Below are 25,034 nucleotides of genomic sequence, written 5' to 3'. Positions count from 1 at the left end.
GTGCTGCCACCAAGTGAAGAACCTATGCATCAGATAGCCAAATTATTACTTACTTGCATAGAAGCTTTACATAGTGAAATTTAATATAGTCGTCCCTCTTATCACTTTATTTGTGATTTATTTATTTCGCTTTGGATCATTTTCCTCAATGAACAAGTATAATGTTTTTGACTCATTTGTTTAATTGGGTTCTCTTAATCTAGTTTTAGGACTTATGTGGAGAAGAGATCCTATCTTAGGTCACATTTAGGCAGAAATATTGGAAATACAAAAGGGTTCACCGAATTTTAAGCACCACTGTATATGCCAGTGGCATGATATTTTCATCAATAAATATGCACTGAGTATATGATACAACTACTAATGAATAGCCGTATATGTAAATCAGTTAATGAAACTATAGTTGAATATAAAAGGGTTTGCAACCTTCTATAAGCCATGACTATTGATGGGAGGTTACAAAATTTCTATCGATAGCTACTGTATGGCTTGTAGAAGTCGTTTGGTGCCTTCTTTATTTTGCTGTTACAGTCCTGTCTTGTAACTTTATATATAGTATTTGATGTATTTTTATGATTGGTCTTGGACTGTGAACAAACTGAATTGAAACTGAGAAGGATTTCTAAATGAAAGACTGACAGGAAGCTACCTGAATAATTAATTATATTACTTTTTAAAAATGTATTTATTTTCTATCACACCTTTATTATTTTTATAAATAACTCAAGGCAGCAAACATACCTGTTACTCCTTCCTCCTCCTCTTTTCCCCACAACAACAACCTTGTGAGGTGAGCTGGGCTGAGAGGGAGTGACTGGCCCAAGGTCACCCAGCCGGCTTTCATGCCTAAGACAGGACTTGAACTCACAAACTCCTGATTTCTAGCCCAGCACCTTAACCACTAGACCAAACAGGCTCTGCTTTTGTAGGCCATATTAATAAACTATAATTTATGATCTGTGGTCTGCAGATCTTACTGTATTAAGTAGTAGTTGAATGATTATGGATCCCTTACAAGTAAGATATCAACAGACATAAAGGCTGTGCTGAGTAACAGTACTCTCTAACCAGTATATGTTTAATGTTAAAAATGGGTATCTTCCCAAATGTTTGTATTGTTTTTGGGAAATGTACAAACACAGATGAACTTCAAAAAATTGCTCAAAGACTTCACTAGTTACAGGCTTAAAAATCTAATTAAATAAATCATTGGCAAAACATAATAACACAACCAGAATATCAGTCAACTGCAAAAATCATATGAGAAAAGAGATCTTAGTATTATTGATATTATTGGGTATGATTTCGTTTTTATCCAATTTTATCCAAAGGCTTGATAGATATGAATAAACCATGGTGAATTTCAGGGCAAGATTATTTGATCCTTCCTCTGCATTTATACTGCCATTCTGGTAGACAGCAACCTTTAGTTCCTATGATCTCATATAAGATACACCTGCAACAAAACATTGTGATGTGAACTGCTGCCATTCAAGATTCCAGCTATGAGTATTTTCTTCCCCCTTCCAGTTTTCGTCAAATGACTGTGGCTTGTGAGCATACTCAGTCTCATTGTATTATTATTTGGAAACTTCTACAGATTTTTATTCTTCAGCAATTTGGGAATCCCTCCTTCTGATATTATATAAGCCTAAACATCTGAAATAGAGGGAAAGCTATATCCTTTTCTAATACTAAAACCTTGAAATAAGAAAATATTTTAACCATGATGTTTTTTTATCTAGGTATGTTGTGGGGTTTGGTCTGTTTTATTTATTCTGTTTTTATTCAATATTATTGTGAGCCAGCTAGGGTTATCTGATATAAGATGGACAGCCAGATAAGTTTCTAAATAAATTCATAAATAAAATCTGGTATAAGATGGACAGCCAGATAGGTTTCTAAATAAATACATATATATATATATATATATATATATATAGATAGATAGATAGATAGATAGATATAGATATATAGATATATAAATATATAAATATATATATATATAAATTCCACAAATATATATATATAAATTCCAGTGTCATATTCCACATGACACTGAAATCATGTGTCATGTGGAAAGATTACTACTTAGTTTCAGTGTCGTGGAAAGATTACTACTTAGTTTGGTCTAGGAAAACTGATGACAATATTCTTTAGTGTAATTTCCCCCATCAAACTTGATACTCGTTAAATATACTGGACTTCATCTTTCATAATTTGCTTGGTTTGGAATGACGAAGTTGATTCAACACATCTGGAGGGCACTGGGTGGGAGAGTGATGCTACAATACAAATCTTTCCAGTTAAGAAATATTACTATTAAGAAATTAAAGAATGGGAGTAGAACAAAATTTGAAACAAATATAAACAGTAATTCAAAGGAATGCTAATTCAAATCTACCTTAGATTTAAACAGCTGGAAAATACTTCTAAAAAGAACATGCAAAAAATTGACAAGCAAAGTATAGTAAATGATATGCAGAATCATACTTTTATTAGAGGTCCACAAGTATCTTTTTTGAATCTCAGTGAAAATAATTTATATTGTTCAGTATGGTTAGCGCCTGATATTTTGCAGAATAAATAACATTTATTAAAATGTCCAAGATAAATATTTGATTTTGTAGTAAGTCACAGATTGATGTTTCATCTGTGACACAAGAATGACGTCTTGTTTCAAATATTTCATTTAATTATTTCATTTCAAACCTAGACTATACTTTTTATCATTGTTCCATATTTATGCAAACAAATCCATCATGTTTCATATTTATACTCGGTAGACCAGGTGAGTGGATAAGTCATGTTCAGAATAATTGCCTCCATGTGTCTGATACACACTGATCATACTCTACAGTACTTGCTTAATTCATACATTAGTATTTTTATCAGGTAAGTGTGAGCAGGAGGTTAAAATGTGATAATTAGGTCCTTTGAATCTCTAGGTGTAGGAAAGATAACAGATGTGCTGCATTGAACAAAGGAACCTGCTATCTGCAGTGCTTCAGTTTCTCATCCATTAAATAGGGATGAAGTTTGCTTGGTTAATAAGGTGACAGAATGACTATTTGTTAATGAGTCCAGTATAGGATGCTTGTGGGCTCAGATGCAGTAGGCTTATTCAGGCTGTTACTCAACATGAGTCATTTCCACTGGGAAAGATGTTTGTCTGGGTCACATACTGCATCCTCACATGTCTTGGACTGCACATTGAATGGAGCACTTGCTTGTCCTGAAAACCCAGCTGCTTGTTTCTGTCTTTTGTGGGCAAGCAAAATAGTTTTGATTTATACAATCAGAATGGCCTGCCTTTTGAAGGGAGAGAGGGTTCTGAAATAGGAGTGATTTCCAGTTTTTATAGTTTAGATACTGAACATGTGTAACCCATCTTTATCCTGGTATGTGGGAGTACATCAAAAGAAGGAAAACTCTTAATTCATGATTTCCTCTGCCCTATAAGGCCCACATATTTTTTGGGTATGATGCAATTATGTAGAAAGGAAATGCTATTATGTGGAAAGGAAGGCTTCTGAAGCTGCTTCTTAGAGAAATAGGATGTCAGGAGAACTGCGAGTCTCCAAGTTTTCTTTTATATGTAATTCTTAGAAGGAAGCATATCTTGACCTCCCTTTATGTGCAAAGACCTCTAAAGAAAAATGGAGCTGCTCCATCTTTGCACGCAGATTTTCTGTAAGCAAAATGCACAAACATAGTGAAGAAGCAGTCTGGGGACTTCAGAATAACAGAGCCTAAATTTGTTCAGGCTCACTGCTAATGGTAGTTTGGCTTATACTAATCTTCAGGAGGAAGAGCAATATAAAAATCTAATTGATAGTGAGGGTGATGTAAAGCTGGCAGTAGGTGATAAACATGGCAGTCTCCTCCTAAGTAAGTTCATGGTGTATTCCTGTAGCTCAAACCAGCCTTTCTCAACCTTTGATCCTGGAGGAATCCTTGAAATATATTTGAGCCTGAATGTGCAAAGGGAACCTTTGCACATTCAGGCTCAAATATAGGCCAGAAGTTACAGAATTACTATATTTGTTTCACGTGTAGGCCTGTATATATGCACTGACAGTGCTCTTAAGCTAAAAATAAAGAATGAAACTTACCTCTTTAATGTGAAGTTGCCTGAATTTGAAATATTTTTTTAAATAAAACGTTATCTCCCAGGGAACCCCTAGTGACCTCTCATGGAACCCTAGGGTTCCACGGAACCTTGGTTGAGAAACCCTGGCTCAAACAGTGGCATCTTAGAGTTAAATCTAAGAGAGACGGTTTGGGGTAGTGGTTAAGGCATTAGGCTAGAAACCGGGAGACCGTGAGTTCTAGTCCCGCCTTAGGCACGAAGCCAGCTGGGTGACCTTGGGCCAGACACTTTCTCTCAACCCTAGGAAAGAGGCAAGGGCAAACCATTTCTGAAAAACCTTACCAAGAAAACTGCAGGGACTAACTGAGGCAGTCAGCAGGAGTTAAAAACTGACTCAAAGGAACAAACAAAAAGAGTTTTTTGAGTTACATGAATGTGGGGTACATTGGTATATATTGGATTTTTTTTCCAATTTACTATTTTTAAATAAAATCTAGCTATTTTTAATTGTGTTATTCCTGGCTCAAGATTAGGCAGTGGGCAATGTTTTAAAGTTACATACATTTTCAGATACTGAGACTTGGCTTGCTCATAACATAAACAAGTATTGCTCAAGAATGTAGCTTGTATTTCTGATCACTTTCATAAAAACAAAAGAACATGGATTAATCAGGATGTAAGTACATTTTTTTAATGCCCATATAGCTGTTGGAGCCAAAAATAACATCTTAGGATTGAAGCATGAGACAACTTTCTGAGATCCTGCATTTCATATAAATGCATTGAAAACCATGTTTCCCAAGGGAACATGTCTAGTTGTGAGTTTCCTTTTTTTTAAATATAACTGTATTGAAAGTTTTAAAAACAAGGGTAAAAATTAATCAAACTTAATACAAAGTAAGAAAAAAAGAAAAAGGAAGAAATAAAAGAGAAAACTCAAGTGCAAAAAGAAAAAAGGTAGAGAAATAGAAAAGAAAGAAAAAAGATATAAAGAAGTGGCTTCCGATCTTCAGCAGTACAATTCTAAGTGCAATTGTAGATTTACCTCTTTCTGTAAAGTTAAACCGTGACTCTCTTCTTTCTATAATCAATCCTGTATAATCAACAAAACCATAGATCATAAGTTCATTTTTTTCTGTTTTATGGAAAAAGTCCGTAAGGGGTTTCCAGTCAGCAATAAACGTAGATACTGTCTTTTCTCTAATCAGACAGGTCAATTTGGCCATCTCAGCAAGTTCTATCATCTTCATCAATCATTCCTCTGTTGTAGGTATTGCTAAATCTTTCCACATTTGTGCATACAATAATCTCACTGTGGTTATCATGTATAAAAACAAAGTTCCCTGACTTTTTTCCAACTGTTTATTCATCAGTCCCAAGAGGAAAAGTTCTGGTTTCAGTTGTATATTAATCTTTAAAATCCTCTGAATCCATGTATGCATTTGAACCCAAAATCTTCTAGCTTTTTTGCACATCCACCAAACATGGTAAAATGACCCTTCTTGTTGTTCATATTTCCAACATAGATTGGAAATACCTTTATGCATTCTAAATATTTTTTCGGGTGTCATAACCAATGGTACATCATTTTATAAAAGTTCTCTTTAAGATTATAGTGTACATAGTGTAAATTTGTTTATATAGTTTACATAGTGTAAATTTCAATCCTTTCAACCACATATTTTCCCATTGTTCCATCTGTATATTATAACCAAAATGCTTAGTCCACTTTATCATACATTCTTTCACTTGTTCTTCTGTTTCAAATTTCAATAGAAGTTTATACATTTTAGCAATCACATGTTCATCATTTGTACACAATTCCATTTTGAAGTCAGTCTTAGAATATTCAGTACCATAAATTCTTTTGTCTATTTTGAATCTTTCTGATAACTATAAATAGGAAAATCATTGACAGTTCTGTCCCTCTGCCATCAGTTCATTCTATTTTGTATTCCCCTTGACAGAATTCTAGTATCTCACAGTATGTTAACCACTTGTGTTTGCCTATTATTTTTCGTCTATAGAATGCTTCTTGTGCTGAGAACTACGCAGGTGATTTCAGGCACAACCTGGATTTGTATCTATTACATATTCTCAATATGGCATGTCCAGCATAATGATTTTTAAAATCTACATTAATCTTAACTTTATCATGCCCCAAATATCCATGCCACCTAAACTTCAGGTCATGTTCTTCTAACTCTAAAAGTCTTCTATTTCTCAGCAACACCCATTCTTTCATCAAGACCAAACAGCAAGCTGCAAAATACAATTTCAAATCAGGTAAATCCAATCCTCCTCTTTCCTTTGTGTCTTGTATCTAGTAATGGATTTCCTGATTTCAACAAGCTGCTAATAAAATAACTTTTTTTTTTTTTTGCTATAAGGTTCTTATGAGAATCATAAGGGGTATTTATACCCAAATGTTTTCTGAAATTGAGACATTATGTTGCTGTGGAGCATTGAAAAAGGTGGGCTTCAATAAGTAAGAAAAAGAAGGTGGTTCAGTGTGTTCTACAGATTCTTTCTAACTAAACATCATGATGTCTGTATGCTGATCATCTGGCAGATTTGTTAAACAGCAAATGTACTTAACTGAAGTTTCCTACTGTGGTTCTGTGGTACTTTTCTTTATTAGTCATTTTATAAAATACAATTCTTTGAGTGATGTGCAAGATCAAGTATAAAACAAAATTAGAACAATAAATATACAGCAATTAACAATAAAGCCCAGGTCCTGCATAAAAGGATTAAATAAATATCAGCATCAATAAAAATCAATCACAATAAGAGCTAAAATTAACTCTCTGGTGTTAAAAGCAGTCGATAACCATTGTCAGCGGAGGCTGATAATAAAATTATGATAACATGGAAACAACTGCTGAATACCTTCTCTATACCTAGTGTATTAACCATTGTTATTATTTCAGAGGACCTTACATACATCAACTAGCATTGTATTGTAGTAAATTCTATACTTGCTGCTTTTGATGGTTATGTGGGGTGAAGAAAAAAGAGTATACCTGAATTCAAGTGAACAGCTCTGTGGAGTAATCATCACTGGAATGATCTCTGACAACTTTATGAACTTTACTTGGGAATTGCTCTCTGGTTGGAATTTAACTCAGGCAAAGACATCTAACACTAATTCCTAGTTGTATAGTCGTTTATGCAGGAGCAGGAAATAATAGTTTAGTTCTCCTCTGACAAAACTGAAATAGACCCCAAGCTTGCCCTCCCATTCAGTTTGACTTTTGTCTGAACTAATGACTATAGCAGGATGATCTTTTTGCATCCAGGGGCTACACTTATTATTTGGCCTGTAAGGACATGTTGGTGTTGTGGTGAAGGCATCAGGCTAGAAACGGGGAAACCATGAATTCTAGTCCTACCTGAGGCACGAAGCCAGCTGGGTGACCTTGGGCCAGTCCCTCTCTCTCTCAGTCCTAGGAAGGAGGGAATGGCAAACCCCTTCTGAAGAACCTTGCCAAGAAAACTGCAGGGACTAGCCTGGGCAGTCCCCAGGAGTCAACATTGACTTGAAGGGACCAAAAAAAAAAAAAGGACATGGGAGCACAATGGTGATTGGAGAGCAGTAGGGCTGAAAGATTACAGCCTGTCCCTTGTATTTGTATGTGAGGGGATAAGGAGGAAAAAATAGTGCGTTAACAAGCAGGAGCTGTCATGAGTGAGGATGGCGAGCAGGGGGCTCCCATCCAGGCTGTACAGCACATGCGTAGTACTGAGGAATTAGGTGGCCATTCAAAGAGACACAGATCGGGCCCACCTTAGTCTTTGGGGTTTATATGTCTGGGTTTTCCCACGCTTCTTCAGTTTATTAGGATTCTCTGTTATGTAGCAGTAAATAAACACTAGAGACCTATTCCTTGTCTCAGCGTGGTTCCCGGCTGTTAGGACAGGAGCTTAGCTGATCAATTTTCCTTGGTTTTCGGGGTGGGGGTGTGACAGAGAGGGGGGAGCATTATGCTACACAGTTTCTGCATTTCATTGCCAAACGTTTGAGAGTACTATCTGGAAGCATTGAGGAAATGGAGTGTTCTGGATTATAGGATAGCACAACATAGCTCTATGCTGATAATATCTTCTAGTCCAGAAAGGAATATACATTATTGTAGGTATCACTGATTTCATGATGGCCATTCTGGAAAGGGATACTATACATTGGAATTAATCAAATTCCTGTGGCAGGTGGTAAGAAAGACAGATACAAAAAGTTATTAAATTAAATGTAATAAAATAACTTGTCTGAATATTGATTCACAAATTTAGTTCATAGTGGGAATCTATTACTGTAACTATATATGTGAAATTCAGCTTTTCTGGACTGAAAGCATTTATGGTCTGTCTTATGTATCTGATGCTTACACCCGTAGGCTTTCCCATAGTACATAAACAGTGTAAACCACATACTGTTTAATTGACTCAAATATCCTCATACTGTTTTGCAAATCAGAGACCATGAATTTACTATGCAACCATAAGCAAAGCAATTGTCTCAGCCTTAACTAACCGTAACCCTTAACAATACAGTATAGAAAATTATGATCTCATCTTCCTTGCATCACACAGATGAAGATACCACTTAATATAGCTAATGCTAGTATTTATTTATTTATTCATTCATTCATTCATTCAAATTTCTATTACCACCCATCTCCCCCCAAAAAGCACCATTGTTCCTGTAGGAGAGTAATGTCAACAGAGATTAGACTGAGAAGTACTGCTTTTCACATGCAGAAGCTTTATTCTAGCAAAAGATACTTATCTGCATTTCAAACTTTCTCTTTTGGGGTATGTTTGTATTGAATGCATAATGGTGACTGGTCGCTTTGAATATATTGTCAGTTGAAACAAATCTACACATGTTGAAGGAATCTCCCTTTAATTTCATAAGAGAGGCTGGAGAAGTAAAACAGCATTGGTATCCTATGGTTTACTCAAGCTGAATGTTTTATATGTGATAGAAGTGGAGAGCACATGTTTTGGGATATCAGGCCCAATGCAAACTGTGTTTTTTATGTTGCATAGAAAGTGAAATGCCATCCATTGCAGTTTTCTGATATTATTACAAAATTTGGCGGGGGTATTATTTCCTCGTTCCATGTCTGAGGAAGGCTGTCCAGAGTTTGGAAGTGGCAAATTTGAGGGAGATTAAAAATACTGATTCTATATTTCCAATTCCTATCCTTTTCATTTTATGTTCCATCACTTTGCCTTCTGTGTGCAGAGAAATGATTTAGGGCTGAAATGTTACTTTTTGCCTCCAGGTTTTGGCATTAATTAGAAAGCAGCTGAATCTGTTTTGGTTTGCATGAAGCACACTGTAAAGCTACTAAAACCCTATTAAAGCTTGTAAACATCTGCAGTGTAGAACAAAGATTTGGGTTTTCTTTCTGCAATGCTGATGTAAGGATGTGTGGCACATATATAACAACAGGTATCTCTTTCCCAGGCAGTTAATGCAAAGCAGGACCAGGGTCAGCTCCCAAGGCAAATTGCCAGTACCAATAAAAGAGCTTCACCAACAATATGAATTCAACTGCACAATAAATAATGTAACAATCATTCTGCATCTCTTACTCCAGTTAGCAAAAAAAATCACATGGGCAATGAATAGAATGGAGTCTATTTGCTATTTGCTATTCTGTATATATACTTTAGACCCTTCTCCCATTCCCCCTTCCTGAGTTTTATCCTAGAGGAAACGAAGGCAGTTATAGACTTCTTGTGCCTGTAAATCCTGGACCTTTATTTTGAGACAACTGAATTCTAGCTTTAGAGAAACAACTTATATATTAAATCCTTTGAGCCTTGTTCCACTGGGGTTTCTTTTTTTACCCCATTGCTGCCTAAGATTTCTGGATTTGGATGTATGAAGAGATTCTCATTCATGTATGTAAACAGAAGCTTTAGTCTCATGGTGATTCCTTAGTGAAATACTGGGCTTACATCTTCATGTAAGTGTCACAAATTCTTCCATCACAGCAAATAAATGGTTCTGATTCCCAATTCTACTGTAGCTTTGTAGATTATAGAATAGAAAGAAAAGACACCCAGTTTTTTTTTAGGAATATTTTATTTTTAAACCTTTTACAATTTAGTGGCAGATTTGCTGCTAAATAGTTTAGGAGGTTCCACCCATTTATCAATCAAAATTGATTGCTTTTACATTCTCTTTACTCATCTATCTTCAAAACCTTGAACTACTGTTTTTTTTTAAGTATTGAACTAAAGCTTTAATTACAAAAGAGAAAGTGTAGCTCTCAACAGTGTGTTGAAAGCATATCAAAAGGCTTTAAAGAATTCACTCAACTGCTTTAATGTATAAAGATCGTTGCTGAAGTATTCAGGATATATAATATTTAAAAAATAAAATGAAGTCAGTCAACACTAGCATCTAAAATAATAGATTTTAGGAAGCTGTCAGTGGAAAGGAGATACTTAACTTTATGAAAACATTTTCATATTCTTTATCAATACTTTAAGCAATATTTTGTGTAAACAATAAGAAAAAATCATATCTCACTTCTTAACACTTCTGTTAAGAATAAAACATGAGGATGCAGAGAACGAACAGTAATTTATTTAGTAGGTTCCAAGTTTATCAAGCAAAGAACAGAAAAAAAAAACAAATCTAATGAGAGAGAGAAGGAAAGGGATATTTTTCTTGGAATATGTCATCCTGTGCACATAGCAAGAGTACAGTATATACAGTATACTCCACTGAAAAGTAAGAAGGCCCCAACACATAGTCAGAAAATTGTCTTACCACACAGAAAGTTAATATCAATAACTGAAATCATTGGAAAATGTTCTTTTGTATTTCCAGAATAGCTGTTAAATATGGACACTTGTCATCAATAATTGTTCAACATATCTTTGTTCTACTAACCTTTTCACAATCTGATCTCATAAGAAACTGTAAGGAAATGTGGTTGTTGCAGAGTACATGTAGTGTTAATTTTATCTTTGCGCATGTGAGGTCTCATTCAAAAATAACTTTATATAATAAAATGGCAGGGGAGTACTGTTTAATCCTGTATTTGCAATTTATACAGGATATTGTCACACTTCATTTTAAAAGGCTAGAACAGATCATGTAGTTAGAAAGGCCAAAAAGGCCAAGTGATATTGGCAAAAGTTACAAATTTGTCAATTTGTTGAAGTGTGTGTATGTGTGTGGAATCGAAATAGTAATTTTTATGTTGGGGCAGTAGCAGTTGTTCTAAGCCTCCCATGGTATGCTAGAAGGAAGAAAATTAATACATTATGGCTTTGATATTTTCTTTAACTGCTAGTAGTAGGAATGGTTTTTAAGTAGCTTGTTTGGTTCTAGTTGTCTGGAACATGTGCATTCTTAAAAATAATGGTAGGGGTGATAAACAGATGCATCACCATTCAGTTGGGCATTCAGAACAGCAACCCTGCAGTCAGAAAGGAAGATTGCCTCTTTCATCAAGTGTATTTATCAGATTTTTTATACTCCTTCAAGCTGAAAAGACTATAAGCACTGTAAAGCAACAAACAATACCAGTGTACTGTAAACAGTAATAAATAAATTTAACAATTACAACATTAATGTAGATTAACAGTATCTATCTTAGTGTGAACCATAACTTAATATCTAAAGGCCTTCTGAAATAGTCAAATTTTTATAAGCCATGAGAATGGAACCCACCCTGCCCCAGAGGACAAGCTGTCCCAAAGGAAGGTAGTTCCCCCATGATGCCTCCTGTTACACCTTGCAGTAGGTGGGGACCTTCTTTGTGTGGATTGAATGGGCAGAATTTAACTGGGAGAGATGGTCTCGCAGCTATCCAGTCCCTGAGCCATATGGGGCTTAATGAGTAGCAATTTGAATTGCAGTTGGAGACTCACTGGCAACTAATGCAGCTCTTGCAGCAGAAATATTGTTACAAGGCAGTAAGAAGACTGCCCCATAAGCACATGGGCTACTGTCTTTTGTACCAGCTGAAGCTTTGGGGGTGATTTTTCAAGAACCCTCTTTAAAGTGAATTACAGTAATCCACTGTGATCAATAGTATCGAAAGCAACTGAAATTGCTAGCAGAATGAGGATGGCCATGCTTCCTCCATCTCAGTCCTGCCATAGATCTTCCATGAGGTTGACCAGTTTTGGACCCATACTAGGATCTGAAACCTGACTACCATGGGTCAAGATAATCTGCTTCATTCTTGAAGTAAATGGGTATTGCTTCTCATGTAGTAGTATCCACCTAGGGCATATGTGCAGGATCTGGACTTGAGCATAGAACCCGATTTTTAGGTCACAAGAGGAAAAACTACATTTAATACGTACATAGGTACACCCTTTTGCTTGTGTTTAATTTGAGCATATCTATGGCTGGACTAGAAAATTTTTTTAAAAGTCATTCCAGAAAGCTGCAGCAGCAGCAAACTACTTCTGGAACACTGTCAAAAAAAAAGGACATGGTTGCAGTCACTGCAAGTCAAGGTTGACTCAGAAGCATCTTTTCCTTTTCAGAATCTAGAACAGGAATAACGTATAGTAAATGGAATGTTGGAATATGGTTTCAATTCTACTTCATCCTGAGGCTACCCAAACCAAACTAGTAGGGTTACTGGTTTGGTCTGGGTAGCCTCAGGATGAAGTACTGATTTGTCCTTGCACTTGATAGATGTGGAACAACTACTTTGTAGAGCTGTGGTGAAGATGGCATTTTCAATTTTTTTCAACTAAGTAAAAATAAAAAATGTACTTTTTTAAAAAAAAGAAAGCTATGCTAGTTCTTGTGCATTTACTATAGTAGGAAATGGAATGCAATACATGGTATCTTTCTCCAACTAAGGCAGCTGTTGTGTGTTTCCTTTCTTCAGTTCTGCAGAAAGAACTCTGTTTTTACAGAATTTCAAGGGCTAGCTAAAATGCAGATGATTAATCAACTTTTTTTAATTGCTTAGAAGCCCTAGCAGTACTATATAATACCTCCTTAGCCTTGAGGCTTTGGCAGGAGAGGGCGTCCATTTTTGCTGTCAAGGTCCCAGAGACCAGCTATGCTTAATTCCTTCTTGTAATCATGCTGCAGGTGCAACATAGCATATTTTGGCACACAAGATGTGCAGGCCATTGTTCACTGGGAGCAATGATTGAGTTGTTGCATTTCTCTGTGTTTGCATCCATTAGAATAAAGGTCTTGGGCCAGCTTAGCTCTGTCGTGTTTCATAAACAGCAGGATCAAATCACCTTGTAGATGCCAGCTCTGTTTGGCACAACCCAAGCCATTAGCTGATCCTCCCACCCCCTCCATTGCCAGTAGTAAATAATTTCTCTCTCCATTAGTCAATAACAAAATGACACATTTTGCAGGGTACTGCAGAGAGAACATTTCACATTTCCTAGTTCAGTTGCAGTAACTATACACTGTTGCCTCCCCCCCCCTTTTTAAATTTTGATTATTAAATCCATTTCCTTCTGTTAGCTGAAAGCTCTGCATGTTGTGGTCCCCCCCCCTCCATTTAGAGAGATTGTGTTTGCGCAGCACTTCTCTTACAATCTGTCATGCTCTGTTTTGTTTAGCACACACTTTAGAGTTTTTATTATAGCCTCAGTCTTAGGGCCTTTCCTTCCCAACCCAAATCCTGCTGCAGAATGTATGTTGTAATATAAAATGCATGTACTTGTTTCATTCCAGAGATTTACAAATGAAGACCACCTGGCTGTCCATAAACTCAAGCATGAGATGACATTGAAATTCGGTCCTTCAAGAACAGATTCAGTCATCATAGCAGGTATGTGCCATGATCCAGATCAACTTAAAGCGAAATGCTTAATACAGCCCTATTGTAAGATTGATATCTGGAACTCAATGCACTAGGCATTATTTGCTCCACCTGTTTTGCAGCCTTCAGTTAATCAAGGTGAAGAAAAAGAAAGAAAGAAAGAAAGAAAGAAAGAAAGAAAGAAAGAAAGAAAGAAAGAAAGAAAGAAAGGCTACTAAATAGACCTCTGCCTTTTTACGTGCTACAGAAGTCTCAGATGTTGTGCCTTAAAAGGGAAAGATTTACAGACACAAGTTCTTTTACACTTCATGTGTAATTTCAGGGTGACAAACAAAAGTTGACAGTTCAGTTTCCTTTTCTACTCCCAGGTGTCAGTTTTCTTAAGCTTTTAGGTGATCCCATAATACATTTGAAACACCACCTAGCGCTTTGCTGGGAAGGCATTTGCAAAGCCCGGACTAATCTCTCTCAATATGCACAGATTTGAGGAAAATATCCCTGGCAGTCTGGCAGCAGGCCATGTAACACAGAGAAGATCACAGAGCATTCTTCTCCTGTTCTATCAGTTGTCTTGTATTTTGGATCCTTTAAAAACAAGATGGACAGGTTACAGCTATTGTGAGAAATGGGTTTTGTTATTAAGTCTCAAATGGAGAAGAAAAATACTTCAAGACAGTCCTCTCTCCCATGTTGGCTGAGAATGTAGGGAGTTGCAATCCCAACATACCTGAAGGCTGCTGGGTAGGGGAAAACATCTTCAGTTAAACAGTTACTTCCTTTACGTAGGCTGTCCCTTGTGCATTTTTGGTTTCTTGATGTACATCCCTTAGAAAGGGACAGTTGCAATTTTTTCCATTACTGCAGCTTTGACAGGGGAAAACTGTAGCTGCTTTCATTCTTGCCTAATATAGAAATATTGAAAGCCTATTCTTCTAACTAGTTTGGGTCCATGAACATGTTATGGAGAGTGCCTTGTAGCAAGTCAACACTAATTAGCCAGTATTGTTTCCTCTGACAGGCAGAAATACTGCAAGATCTGAAGGAGAGGATTTTTTCCCCATAAGCTCCTAGCTGATTCTTTTTTATGATTTTGTTTTAGTATAATTATTTTAAGCACTATGTAAGAAGAGTTACTGTTTGGTTTGGCGGGGGGGGGGTTGCTAACCATACTCAGTCTGATCAATTTCTTAGTAATTTATAACAACAATAGTAGAAAACACGCTTTGGGAGCTTCGTTATTCCTGACATATGAAGGGATTCCTGGGTGAATAGTACACATAGAAAAGGGTAAGAGCATTGGCATTAGGACAAGGAAGAGTGTCCCTTAGCCCTTGTGCCCTGTACATGCCTAATAGTCAATTACAGAGAGTCTGTGCATAGTTCTTTAACAATGATGACTACCAAGTTGTGTGTTGTGGTACATACAGTGACTGTTTCGAAGAAGTGACTGTCATTTATTCCACTTGCAGCAGCTTTTGATTAAGCAGATGAATTGCAAACATCCTGGAAATATCAGTTCACACATGTCTCCCCCTTCCAGTGAGAGCCAATCAGCCTTCTGTCTCTGCCACAAATAATGTAAAGTACAAACAAAAGATTCTCCTGAGATCCTGGGCTTGCTCGTATTAAAATGCCAGCCTATTAAAATGTCCAACAAGATGTGGGTGCAGTGGGCCAAAATCCAAGTCAGAATATATTCCATTCTTCTATGGCTGTGCTGCATACTCATGGAATTTGATAATGAATGCAGCATGTCCAGTTTCATTTAAAAGGTGAAAAATGGATTGTAAAAATTCAAAATGCTGAGCTGGATTCAGAGGTCAAGCGTTAATGGCTTCAATGCTTTGTACACAGTCCTCCTCCCTTCTCTATAATGAATAGAAGCAAAACAAGGAAGCACATTCAAACATGCAGAATTCAAGTAATAGAACTTGTCCCATTTGATACAGAACACGTTTAGAAATTTATTTTATTGCAGAATGTAAGTGTAAATGCTACATGGTGAATCTAAAACAGGCATGCTGAAGCAGAAGTGAAGAAGCCGATGTTCACGTCACCTGTGTGCTTTTTAAAGGTTGCTCATTCTGTAGCTTTTCTGCAACAAACAAAATTTCTCCCCAGGCAGCCAAGCAGGGAGGGTTTTTGTAAATTGGGAGAGAGAACGGGCGCTCTTCTTTTTTGGGCCATTGATATGATACAGCTAGAAAGGAAGAGCAAGAGGAGAACAAAGTTCTGTGAGTGATATGAGCAGAAGTTCCCTAAAAAGCTAGACCTTCACACACTTCTTCTTTGTGTCCTCATTGGAAAAAGGGGGTGAAGCTCTTGTTAGAGGGGATGCTCTCTTGATGGCTCACTGCATGTATAGATGCTTCTAAAAATATCATTCCTCAACAGGAATAAGGAAAGAATAAAGAATCTTTGATTCACTCCAAACAGTGAGACATCAGGAGAGCAATCTGTATTCGCTATTTCGAAGCTGTCCTGCTCTATCTTTCAAAATGCCCTCATTTGTTCCTGCCATTAGGTCTTGACCAGCCTCTCCTAATTCCCGCTGTATTACTTCAAAAGTGCAACACATCTATACATATTTTTTCCTATCTATATTACAGATTCAATATCACATGCCTATCATACCATACTGTAAAATACATAGATTTATATTAACGCACGGATGAACACACACACACAAATGTGTGTGTCTGAATAACGGAATCCAAACTTTCTAGCGTGACAACTACATTGTTACAAAGCTGTGCTTTGAATTAATGTCCTGGCTGCACACTCTATGAGATGAATCATGGACTTCAATCACATATTTCTTGCTGCCTTTTTCTCTTCTTTACCAAACAGATCAGACACCAACACCAACTCGTTTCCTGAAGAACTGTGAGGAAGTTGGTCTCTTCAATGAGTTGGCGAGTTCATTTGAACATGAATTCAAGAAAGCCACAGAAGATGATGAGAAAAAGGCAAGAGGCAAAGTTCTTTGTTCCTACTAAGCTAAAATGTTAGAATTGAGGGTCCACCATCCATATCATGAAATATTGCCAGCTCAGGGATAATTTAGGTTTTGCTAAGCAGGAGCCACACTTAACCTAGGAGAGGGTGAGGGGCAGTGAACAAGGCAGAGTGGATGAGCTGCACAAGCTTAAAAATTTGTGAACCCTTTTGAATTTTCAATTTTTCTGCATAAATACGACCTAAAACATGATCGGTTCTCCACACTTGTCCTAAAACTAGAAAAAGAGAACCCACTTAAACAAGTTAAAAACTTTATACTTGTCCATTTATTTCTTGAGGAAAATGATCCAAAGCTACATATTTGCCTGTAGCACAGGCAGTTATGGGTGCCTCTAGACTAGAATGACACACGTTGCACCTCTTCTCCACAAGCTGCATTGCCAGTTTGCTTCCAGGTCCAAATCAAGGTGCTGGTTTTGACCTTTAAAATCCTGGCATGGGGCCAGAGTATTTGAGTGACCGCCTCTTCCCAATCACATATACCCATCCCATCAGGTCAGACAGGAAAAGCAAGTTACAGTCCCATCTGCTAAGGGGTTCCATCTGACGGGACCCAGGAGGCGAGCCTTTTCTGCCATAGCACCCGCCCTTTGGAACATCATCCCACCCCCCCACCCCCATGTGGGATTAGCCCCAACTCTATTGGCCTTCCAGAGAAGTCTCAAGATGTGGTTTTTTCAACAGGCCTGGGGATCCCTTGGGAGCCTGCAAGATGGCTGAACTATGTCTGAGTTTTTAAACACGCTCCTGTGTTATATGCATGTTTATTGTTCTTAGGGTTATTTTAAGATGTGTTTTTATTGTTCTGTTTTTATTGTACACCACCCAGAGTCACATTCATGAGATGGGCGGCTGTATAAATTGGATGGATGGATGGATGGATGGATAATCCAAGAGAGGCTTAGAAGAAAAGCTCAAAGAAGGAAAAGGTTTTAAACAATTAACAATAAAGAACAGCTGGAGTCAGCTTCCTCCCACATACATATGGCTTCATGTAGTAGCATTGGTGTTCCCTTGCGTACTCAAAACCTTTCCAAAATACCAGACTCAAACATGGGTCACTGGGCAGCACAATCCCCTCAGATTTTTCCATGAGATCAGAATTTTCATTATCTCTCTTTTTCTGACCTTAGAGGGGGAAAATTGATCAATTCTGTTGGCTAACTTTAATATGTGTAATTGATACTATTAACTTTTAAAAACTATACAGGTAGTTGGCAATCCCAATCCCAATTGCCATAGTAACCCGAGGACTACCTATATATTAGAAGCTCACTTGAGTTTACCATAGTTACTAGGTCGATATGCCATTTATTGTAGTCATATACTCATTTACTGTAGTCACTAACTAGATACATCTGTGTTGTTTTTTTGGTAACAGTATGGAACAGTTTGTGATAGTCGTTTTCTGGGATATTGACTGAACACAGGCTAGAGCCGCTATTAAGGCCTACCTTGTGGCGGTAAGAGTGGCTAAATGTCAATATTACTCCGCTCTTATTGCATCCTCAGAATGCCGCCTGACGACCCTGTTTAAAATTACTTGATTTTTATTAGGTAAGGGGGGCTTAGTCTCCCACCTACAGGGCCATGCGGAGGAGTTTGCTGAGCATCTGCAGGATAAAATCACTTAGATTCGTTTCAAGTTGGACTCTAAGCGTGGGCCAGAGTCTGAGGAAATGCCGAGGGAATGTACTTACCCTGTTATCTGGTAACAGTTTGATCCTATTGGGCCCGAGGAAGTGGACAGGATCCTCCAGACCGTAAATGCCACCACATGTCATCTAGACCCATGCCCCTCCTGGCTAGTGAAGGCAGCCCGGGAGGTGACATGTGGTTGGGTCCAGGCAATGGTTAATGCATCCTTGAGAGAGGGAGTGGTTCCGGTTGCCTTCAAGGAGGCACTGGTGCGCCCTCTCCTCAAGAAACCATCACTGGACCCTACTGTTCTGGACATTTTTTGTCCAGTCTCCCACCTCCCCTTTTTGGGGAAGGTGGTTGAGAAAGTGGTGGCGTTGCAACTTCAGAGGATTCTGGATGAAACAGATTATCTAGACCCCTTCCAGTCAGGCTTCAGGCCAGGATATGGGACAGAGACTGCATTGGTCACGCTTATAGATGATCTCTGGCGGGAGTGGGATGGAGGGAGTGCATCCATCCTGTCTCTTCTGCACTGCGGCTTTCGATACCATTGACCATGGTATCCTTCTGGAGTGGCTCAGGGAGTTGGGGGTGGGTGGCGTGGTTTTGCGCTGGTTCACCTCCTTCCTCCAGGGCTGGTCCCAGTCGGTGGTGATAGGAGATGAGAGATCCGACCCTTGATCCCTGCTGTGTGGGGTGCCTCAGGGTTCGGTTCTCTCTCCACTCCTTTTTAACATCTACATGAAACCGCTGGGTGAGATCATCCGTCACCACAGGATGAGGTACCATCAGTATGCTGATCATACTCAGATATACATCTCCATCCCAGGTAAAGTAAGTGATGCGGTGGCTGCCCTTTCTCAGTGCCTGGGGGCTGTAGGGGTCTGGATGGGGAACAATAGGCTGCAGCTGAACCCTGGTAAGACGGAGTGGCTGTGGATTGACGGCTCCTCGGTATCCGGGAAGTTGTTATCTCTAGTTCTAGATGGGGTGGCACTGCCCCATTCAGAACCGGTGTGTAACTTGGGGGTCCTCCTGGACTCACAACTCCTGCTTGAAGAGCAGGTGGCAGTCGTGGCCAGGAGGGCCTTTGCACAACTTCATGTTGTGCGCCAGTTACACCCTTTCCTGGAACAAGAGGCCCTCTGGACAGTCACTCATGCCCTGGTCATCTCCCATATAGGCTATTGCAATGCACTTTACATGGGGCTACCCTTGAAGAGTATCCGGAAGCTTCAGCTGGTCCAGAAGGCGGCCACGTGGGCAGTGATGAGTGCCCCAAGATCAGCACTTGTGACACCACTGCTGCGAGAGCTGCACTGGGTGCCAGTTTGCTTCCTGGTCCAATTCAAGGTGTTGGTTATGACCTTTAAAGCTCTACGTGGCATGGGGCCAGGTTACCTGAGGAACCGTCTCATCCCCATAACATTGACCTGTCCCACCCGGTCATGCAGAGAGGGCATGCTACGGATCCCGTTGGCAAGGGAGTTTCACTTGGGATCCAGGAGGTGAGCCTTCTCTGCAGTGGTGCCCGCCCTTTGGAACATGCTGCCCCCCGAAGTGAGGCAGGCCCCCTCGCTCCTGACCTTCTGGAAGACTTTGAAGACCTGGTTCTGCCACCTCGCCTGGGATGGGAAGGGCAATAGCTCTTCCTGGGGGTGGCTGGTGACGTAAAGTTCTCCCTACCTAATTGTCATGTTCACTGTTTCAATGTACAGTATACATCGTAACATTTCACATGCCATGGCGCTGACGTGCGTTTCTGTTTAGGAGGGAGCTGCTGTGAGACCTTTTACCAAGCTCTGTATCTGTGTTCATTACAATGGAATGTGTTTGGGTTACGTTCTCTGTTCAAGGACTTTTCCTGCAGACCATCAGAAACCGTTAGGAGCACCTGGGATTGTGAACTTGAGAAGATTCTATGGGGGGAGGGATTTCATTTGCACCGAGGGTTTTTAGTTTGCATTTGGCGCGCTTTTATCATTCTCAGCTTTCTCTGTGATCCTGCACACTATTCTTTAATAAATCAGATATCTTTGAATTCCTGCTCATGAGTCTGACGGTGTTTTAGAATAGGCAACCATTACACTAATGGAAATTTTCCCACTTGGATTTTATATTTATTATTTTAGTACTGTGGACGTTGATTTTGTAATTTTATGTGCTGAGGTTTTTAAAGGATAATTTTACTGTAAACTGCCCAGAGTCCCCCTTTTGGGGGGGAGATGGGCAGTAATAGAAATTTGAATAATAAATAAATAAAGTATTGTTTCGAGTTTCCAGTCTACTCTAGAGCTCTGGGATTTGCTGGTAGCCTCCAGTCCAACACTAATGAGGTCCTAATCTGTTTTGCTTTCTGAAGATCAGCCAAGATCTGCTGGGTGCTGCCACCTGCTATTACACCCCACCTTGCAATTGTTTGATTTAAGATGATATCTAAATGAGAGGGGAAAAAATGTATTGCCTCAGTTAGTTGCTGCTTCAAGCTTTGAATCCCAGCCATAGCGAAAGTCAGATTTCATAGAACCCCCCGTTAGTAATGAAAGAAATGTTGAAAAATAGATTTTATGAATTCATATTTTAAAATGAGAGTTTTTCACAAAGCATTGGAAGGGGATGCTTGGGTAGAACACATATAGCTATATTTTATTTTTCATAATTTTATTTGCTAAATTATCTGTATCTTATTTTGCTCTTAGAAAAGGTACCCCAGTGCTGCTTGCATGAGTTTGCACTCCCCCTCCCTCCCTCTCTAATAAACCTTAAAACAGGGAGCATTCAAATTGAATCATTTATTAAATAAGAATTTAAAAGAAGATGAGGCCAGCCAGAACAAGAAACTAGGTAACTCCTGATATTATACTATTTAACAAATCAGTAACCTTAGGTCTCTTAATGAAATCTTTATTTCGCATGGTAAATTGCTGCACTGCTGTTCCCACTGAGCAATCCCTTTATATACATCTGGGTTCCTTGTCTTTTAAAAATTGTGTGACAGCCTGGAATCTTAAATTTTAGCTTTTATTTGAAGTTTTGTTTTATAGCCAAACACTTTATGTTTATGCACCCATAATCCTATTGCCGGACCTTTTAAAATAGCTACCACTGTGATTCTTAATTTGGTGGAGATTGCCTTCCTTACCCCCCTAGTTAAGTATATGACTCAGCCCTAATATTTCTAACCTCTGCAAGAGCCTGCCGCAGTTCCAAGCCTGGCTAGTTTTAGGCAGGCTGAAGGAATTACCCCTCCAGGAATAGAGCTGCCTGGATTGTTAAATCCAGCTGGTTTGCTATTTAAAAAACTTGGCAGATTTTGCCTGCCACATTCATGGGATGCTTTAAACACTTGGCTAAATCGAGTCCAGTTGCTGGTGGTAGTTTTACTTTATGGATGTATATAAATTGGGGGGGGGGTTCGTTTCTTCTGGGTAGTTCCAGCTAAAAGATGTTGGTGATCTTTGTAGTTGAAAAAGAATGGGGGTATTTCCAGACAGATGGGTGACTCATCTCCTCAATTTAGGTGAGTCATATGGAGAATGGAGAATCTCCACGTTCATTCATTCCACAGTGCTGAGGCCTCTTTTTTAAACCCAGCAGGCCCAATCCTTGTTTTTAGTGTTTATTCCACACAAAAAGGGATGATAGATATTTCACCTCCATTTTATTTTACAGCAATCCCGTAAAGTAGTTTCTTCTGAAAGACAGTGGCCAGTTCAGCTGTTTCTCAGGTGCCTGCTGTTTCTCACAGAGAACTCTAAGGGGCTTGAAACTTCCTGGTAGACGTTTTTAACAATGATTAGTCTTCTGAATGGTTCCCTGATGTGGCTCTTCTCAGTTTATGTTTTCTGCAGCTCCTCAGCCTAAAAATGCTGGCTGGGAATTCTGGGAGCTTTAGAAGCTCCACTTCTTCAAAGTGAAGCGATTAACAGCTTAAAAACCGTAGAACTCCAATTCTTTTAAACTTAGTTTCCAGACCCCTCACTAAGTTGGTAGATGGGCAGAGCTGAGGCAACATCCTTCAAGAGGGTTCAATGTGACCCAAGGTCTCCTATTGCTAACCCTCATATGAGATTTGCTTCATACTCTTAATTTTAAAATGTGGCTGTCATGGCTTCTCAGGAGTGGGTACAAAATGGCCAGAAATTAAGAAGTTTGTAACTATTTACAGATGTATTAGCCTGGTTCTTAAGGTCAGTAATGTTAATAACAACAGACTTTAAGCCTCAGTACTTAGGACACTCATTTGGACTCTCCTGTGATAGCAGTTCTCTTTTATTTCTACATATATGTTTTGAATTGCAGTATCAGTAAAGCAAATGGGAAAGCTCAGTGATAGAACATGTATTTTGAATGCAAACCATCCCAGTTTGAATGCCTGGAATCAGTCGTTTCTTCAGAAAGTTGAAAGGCATTATATAGCGGCGTTAGGGAAAGCTCTCCTTGAATCCTGGGGAAACACTGCAAGTTATAGTAATTATCTCTAAGGTGATGCCTTCTGGTTGTATTCAGAGTACACCTCACAGAATTCCTAGCCAAAATTATTTATAGTCCCGATACGTCTAGAGGCCACCTGGTTGGAGAGGATTGGACTGGAACATACTGGGGAGGCATTAAGTGAATGAGAGGCTAAGGGAGAAACAAAGTCCGGCAGTCAGCATGTAATGGAAGAGATTGTATTACAGCATGAAGAGGGTACTAAAGAAACATTAACTGAAGATTATGCACAAGAAGTAGCCAGCAGAAGACAGAAGAGGAGGCAGTTAGCAGATTGCTAAGCGAAGAAATAAAGATGATCTAATTAATTGTTACCCTAGTTGCCCCTGTCAGTTTTTTTAGGTAGCCACTAAAAGCAATTTCCTGCCTCAAATACATTGAAGGATAGCTTGTTCATGCTGACTGGCCTTTTTCTTCCCAGCAGCTCATTATACCTTCTTTTATCACCTTGGCAAGTTCCATCAAAGGCCTCGAGGAGGTACTAGGCTGCTTTTGATTGCTTCAAGACTATTCAATGTGCTATTTCCCTTCCTGCTTTGCTGTGCACAGTCCATGCCTCTGGTGTTGCCATTGCTTCCTGCTGTAGTACAGTACCGACCCCATTGATCTACAGGCATAGCAGGCTGCTGTTCACAAAATTGGAAAAGGCCCTGCTGAGCTGTTGAAATGAAAATAGGTGTAGTGGCAAGCTGCCAGGCTCAGGCATATGGTTAGGTTTTATTACAATGGCCTGGTCATAGGCTTGTAATAACTTATATGGCTCTCTCATTGACTTCTGATAAATTAAGCAGTAATTCAAAAGTGACTTATATAGTGAATTCCAGTGCTTCTATGAATGAGTGTTTTTTGTGACCTGCAGGCCCTCCAGCTTTCTTTTTATATTAGCAAAGTTTTACAAGAAAAAAGGGTTGCCTGTATAGTATTATGTACACAATCTCCAAAATACTGCAGTTCTGGTTTAATAAGGTTTTGGGGTCTGAGCAATTCAGTCAGCCAGCTAACCTGACATTAATGTGGAGGAGAGCAGCAGGTCTCCTTGGTGGGGACAAACTGTTGCTGCACAATCTGCAGTGCATCGTTTCAGTCCAGGGACTGCCATAAGAGCATCCCCAACAGCAGTCTTTGGTATACCAGCTTTCCCGGGCTAAACAGTCATATTAGCACCAGAAAACCAGGATGAAAATGTGCCACAAGCATGGGAAATCATGTTTCGAGGCTTTTCTAACTATGCTCGAGGATTGTGCAGAAACCTACAAACACATTGCAGGAGTATTTGGCACCATGCTAAAATGTGTCTCTGTGTTTCCACAGTGTTCTGGACCTCTAGATATGTCTCTACCCTCTACCCCAGACATCAAAATCAAAGAGGAAGAGCCTGTCGAAGTTGATTCCTCCCCTCCAGATAGTCCAGTAGGAAGTCCACAGTCACCACAGCCTAAGGAGAAGGTGAGCTTTCAGGAAGCATTTCTTCATCTGCTTTCAATGGTTTTTGATCATTCTGAAAAAGAGATCCTCTTGCATAAGAACAAAAGCAGAATTAGCTCTCTTATTATTTCTGACAATAGTGACATAGAGGCAAGAGGTTCAGAAGTATTAGTCACTTTGATCCTACAAATGCAGGTCTACTGCTGGACTTGCTACCCATTTCTGATCCTTTGGACATACCGGATGTAAGAACTGGCAGTTCCAAGCTGGGGACAGACACATGAAAACTGCTGAAATAATTTAAATCAACACCACCCCAGTGTCTGTCTCCATGCAGTCCTTTCTTGGCTTCATGTCTGCTGGCAACTCCCATGTTCCTAGAGATGGATCTCAACCTCATAAAGCAGGAAAGAGCTCAGAGGAATGAAATTAAATGTATGGAAAAGTAGCTTATCACTGCTCTTGAGGTTCTTGCTACTACAGGCATTGGTATTGGATTTGAATTTAATGAACATTTATTTTTCGTTGTAAAGAGCTCTTACATTTCCCCTGGAGTTCCAACTGCCTGTTATCTA

General features: G+C 39.0%; 1 protein-coding gene across 1 annotated transcript in view; it reads left to right on the top strand.

Annotated features, from left to right (window-relative positions):
- The window catches only part of ATF7 (activating transcription factor 7), a 125,607-nt gene that overhangs the window by 83,189 nt on the left and 17,384 nt on the right, over positions 1–25,034 (top strand). The window contains exons 3-5 of the mRNA XM_063293840.1: positions 13,791–13,887; positions 16,729–16,847; positions 24,346–24,480. Coding sequence (XP_063149910.1) covers positions 13,791–13,887; positions 16,729–16,847; positions 24,346–24,480 — 351 coding nt within the window. The remainder of the gene's footprint in view (positions 1–13,790; positions 13,888–16,728; positions 16,848–24,345; positions 24,481–25,034) is intronic.

Source organism: Candoia aspera, chromosome 2 (genome assembly GCF_035149785.1).
Source record: "Candoia aspera isolate rCanAsp1 chromosome 2, rCanAsp1.hap2, whole genome shotgun sequence".
Classification (NCBI taxonomy): Eukaryota; Metazoa; Chordata; class Lepidosauria; order Squamata; family Boidae; genus Candoia; species Candoia aspera.
The sequence above is the reverse complement of the archived record's forward strand: the minus strand, read 5'-3'. Positions and strand labels throughout refer to the sequence as shown.